Source organism: Tarenaya hassleriana, unplaced genomic scaffold (assembly GCF_000463585.1).
Source record: "Tarenaya hassleriana unplaced genomic scaffold, ASM46358v1 Cleome3, whole genome shotgun sequence".
NCBI lineage: Eukaryota > Viridiplantae > Streptophyta > Magnoliopsida > Brassicales > Cleomaceae > Tarenaya > Tarenaya hassleriana.
The window spans coordinates 4,719,647-4,724,506 of NW_010966177.1; the positions used below are offsets into that span (position 1 = coordinate 4,719,647).

General features: G+C 36.2%; 1 protein-coding gene across 1 annotated transcript in view; it reads left to right on the top strand.

The window, feature by feature from the left end:
• The first annotated feature begins 2,282 nt into the window (after window positions 1-2,282).
• Window positions 2,283-4,860, top strand: part of LOC104820158 (zinc finger BED domain-containing protein RICESLEEPER 1-like) — a 4,780-nt gene continuing 2,202 nt past the window's right edge. The window contains exon 1 of the mRNA XM_010550529.1: window positions 2,283-4,411. Coding sequence (XP_010548831.1) covers window positions 2,283-4,411 — 2,129 coding nt within the window. The remainder of the gene's footprint in view (window positions 4,412-4,860) is intronic.

Here is a 4,860-nt window from a genome sequence, read left to right on the forward strand (position 1 = left end):
TATATATATATATATATATATATATATATTGCTCGGTGAATGGAAAAGAGGAAAAAAATTAGAAAAAATTTGCATAAATGTACCAAAAAAAACATCTTTGGATTTTATATTTCTACTATTGTAATCTTTGTATTCTATACTTTTTTAAGTTAAAATGACCATCATACCCTTCTATATTACTATAACCTGCAGATTTTCTGTATTTATAAAAAAAACACTTGCATGAATTTGGTTTTCCTCTACATACATGAAAAACATTTATATGGATTTTGTTTTCTTATATAAGTATAGAAAAACACTTGTATGAGTTTCGTGAAAAAACACTTGCACGTTAGCAGGTGCGGCAAGTGTTGTAGTTGACCTACCGTAAGCCGTATGTGCCGAAGATGACCTGTCACGGGCCGCAGTCATCTGACAGACCATAGGTCATCTGCCATAGGCTGTAAGTCATTTACCGCAGAGCGTATGTCATTTTTCACAGACGACAAGTCATCTTCTACAGTTTTCTTTTACAAACATTTCATCAAACACCTTATGTGCATACAAAAAAATGATCAGAATATCACAGGAAAAAAAATCAAGTAGAAGAGTATTTGAATAGATTAAACAAACTATAAGAAATAGAGGAGATAAAGAAAATGTTGAAAAAAAAAATAAGATCAAATAGAAAAACGTTATGATTTCTAAAAGATAGATTGTCACAAAAAATATTTGCATGAATTTGGTTTTCCTCTGCATACATGAAAAAACACTTATATGAATTTTGTTTTCTTATATAAGTATAAAAACACTTGCATAGATTTCGTAAAAAAACACTTGCAAATTAGTAGGTGTGATAGGTGTCGTAGGTGACCTACCGCAAGCCATAGGTGCCGAAGATGACCTGCCGCGGGCCGCAGGTTATCTGGCAGACCGTAGGTCATCTGCCGTAGGCTATAGGTCATTTACCGTAGAACGTAGGACATTTTTCACAGACGGCAGGTCATCTTCTACAGTTTTTTTTACAGACATTTCATCAAACACCTTATGTACATACAAAAAAATGATCAGAATATCATAGAATAAGGAATCAACCAGAAGAGTATTTGAATAGATTAGATAAACTGTAAGAAATAGATGAGATAGAGAAAATGTTAGAGAAAAAATAAGATCAAATAACAAAACGTTCCGATTTCTAAAAGATAGTTGTGGTGAAATCACAGTCGCAATTATTTGGTTGTAGTCGTAGTTATATGGTCGTAGTGAAATCACAGTTGTAATTATATGGTCGTAGTCGTAGTTATATGGTCGTAGTGAAACCACAGTCGTAATTATATGGTCGTAGTGAAATCACGGTCGCAATTATCTGGTCGTAGTCGTAGTTCGCTAGTCGTAGTCAAATCACGGTCGCAATTATCTGGTCGTAGTCGTAGTTATATGGATGTAGTGAAATCACGGTCACATGTCGTAGGTCGCAGGTAGGGGTGGCCAATTCGGTTATTAACCGAATAACCGAACCGAACCGAACCGAATAACAACGGTTCGGTTCGGTTCGGTTTGGTTATTTGGTAAATAACCGATCGGTTGTGAATGTTGAATAACCGTTCGGGTTCGGTTCGGTTCGGTTAATAACCGCATAACCGCGGTTAACCGAACGGTTATTGATATTTTTTTTTTAGTTTTTACCCTAGGTATATATTATGTTGTTTTACTTTTACAACTCTTCTTTACGGCCGTTTGTCTCAGTCTCTCTATCAACTCTCTCCCACAGTCCCACCCCTTCTTTCACGGTAAAAACCCTAAACTATTACTGCGAATCTGCGATTGGAGTGTGCGGTGTTCGACGCCGGCGGTCTGTTCTCCGACGCGATTCACTCTCTCTTCCTCACGACCAACACGATTACTCATCTCTCTCATGGCGTCTCAGGTTATCTTCTCTGTCGAAGCATTTTTGGTCCATTGTTTCTGTCACGAAGATTAAAGCCTTTGTTATGTGGTTTATGAGTTTGGTCCAAATTCATCGTTCCTCTATCTATTTTTTTTTTCAAAACTACATAAAGTGACAATTTCTTCTCTCTCCATGCTTCGTGTCGTGTGCTTCTTCTGTATTTTAAATATTTTTTAGTTTGTTTATGTTTCTTCTTTTGGGTTTTGTGACTTCTTCTTCATCTTATTCTCTTTTTTTTTAAGATTATGCATTAGTTCATATTCTCTTAAATCTGAATTATTATGTGGCTTTTATTTTTGTGTTAATAATCTGTATTAATGATTCATACAAAAAAAAATATGTATTAATAATAATAATGATTTTCTTTGTCAAACAGGATGATGATAATCCACAGCAGTTAGTGGCCGTAAATGAAGTAGACAGAACAACTAATAATAAGAGGAAACATGAATCTTCAAAGAGGGTGGTCCCTGTGAGATCAAAGGTATGGGATCATTTCACTAAACTTCCTAGCAACCCAAACAAGTGCTCTTGCAACTATTGTGGTGCTGAGTTGAATGGGTCATCATTTTCGGGGACTAGTAGTTTAAAGAGCCACATAGAAAAGAGCTGCAAGGTTTACAAGAAACTTGTTGAAAGTGGATCACAGAAAGTCTTGATCAAAGATAAGCCTGAAGGCTGTGGCGATGCTAAACTGGTTGCTATTGGGTTTAGTCAAGATGCATGTCGAAAGGCAGTGGTTAGAATGATTATATTGGATGAGTTATCATTTGCATTTGTTGAGGGTGTTGGGTTTAGACATTTTTGCAGTATTGCGTGCCCTACGTTTGTGATCCCTTCACGGAAAATAATAGCGAAGGAAGTTTATCAACTTTTTCTGAGTGAGAAAGATGCCTTGAAGAGTTTGCTGAATGATAATAAGCAGAGGGTTTCGTTTACTACGGATATTTGGACATCAATTACAACAGTGAGCTATATGGTTGTCACTGCTCACTTTATTGATATTTCTTGGAGGTTGAATAGGAGAATAATCAGTTTTCGCCCTATATCAAATCACAAAGGAGAGACTATTGCTAGGCAATTTGAGAAATGCTTGAATGATTGGGGTATCGACAAAGTATTCACTATAACCGTTGATAGTGCTAGTGCAAATGATAGTGCTATTAGACTTTTGAAGCATCGCTTGAGTTTTGTGAATGTGAATACTCTTGTACTGAATGGTGAGTACCTACATATGCGTTGTGGAGCGCATATATTGAACTTGATTGTAAAAGAAGGATTGTCGGACATGGGCGATAGTGTGATCGGCATTCGAAATGCTATTAAGTACGTGAGATCATCGGATGCTAGGTTACAGTCATTCAAAAGCCGAGAAGGAAGTGGTAAATTTACTAGGGGAAGCCTTGTCTTGGATTGCACAACTCGATGGAATTCAACTTTTCTTATGTTGACTTCGGCTTTAAAGTACAGAGAAACATTTGAGAGGATGGAAGTCGAAGACAAATTGTATGAGGCATATTTTCATGAAGATGATGAGTCAAGATCCAGTAAAAAAAGGATTGGTCCGCCGTCGGAAAGCGATTGGGATAATGCTCGACGGTTAGTACATATCTTGAAAGTTTTTTATGATTCAACTCTGGTCTTTTCTGCTACAAAAAAAGTCACTTCGAGTGGTTGTTATAATGAGATTCTAAGAGTTGAATCTGTTTTAGCATCGTTGATTGACAACTCAGATCAGAATTTGAGTACGATGGCTAAGAGTATGAAGTGGAAGTATGACAAATATTGGGAGGGGACAGAAAAAATTAATAAGTTATTGATTATTGCTGCTGTCTTCGATCCAAGAAGCAAAATGAGTTTTGTAACTCATTGCTTCGAGAAGATATATGGTAAAGATAATGCTAAATGTGATGAGATGAAAAAGAGCGTCACTGATGTGCTGCGGAGGTTGTTTGATTCGTATCATACATGGTACAAAACACCAAGTGTGGCTGAGAGTGGAAGTGAATATAGATCAGTTGGTAACACCGAGTTATATGTTGTACCAACTAATGATGATATTGATCTTGGCATTGGTTACGAGAAATATGATAATCTTTTTGCTTCATTCAGTCAAATGATGGCAGATGTAGGAGACATAGAGGGGTCACTAAGTGAGTTAGATCTTTACTTGATGGAAAAGGTTGAAGTGGCAAGATCTAACAATCTGAATATGGAGTTTGATATTCTAACGTGGTGGAAGATGCACAGTGGAAAATTTTCGATCTTAGCGCAAATGGCGAGAGATATATTGGCATTTCCGGTCTCGACGGTTGCATCAGAATCAGTTTTTAGTACAGGAGGTCGCATTCTAGACCAATATAGGAGTAGCTTAACTCCGGATATGGTCGAAGCATTGGTTCTTTCACAGAATTGGCTACGGTCTTCACTTATCTCTGATGCAACACGATCTCTTAAAGATGTGATAGAAGATAATGACTTTATGTATGCAATCACTACTAGAAAACACAGAAAAGGTGACGCAAAAGGTGACGCAAAATTTGCGTCACTAAAATGGTGACGCAAAAGTGACGCAAATAGTGACGCAATATTTTCGTCACTAAAGCGTCACTAAATAGTGACGCAAATAGTTGCGTCACTAAACGGTGACGCAAAAAATAACGCAAAATTTGCGTCACGAAAAAAGGTGACGCAAGAGTGACGCAAATAGTTGCGTCACCCTTTGGTGACGCAATTTAGTCACCTTTTAGTGACGCAATTGCGTCACTATATCTGTATTTTATTATTTATACGTATAAACATACAAATATTTATATATAAGTATATATTTTATATATACATATATATATATGTATGTATTTGTACGTATAAATATACAAATATTTCCATATAAATATAAATTTTATATATACGTATATTATATATATATATAT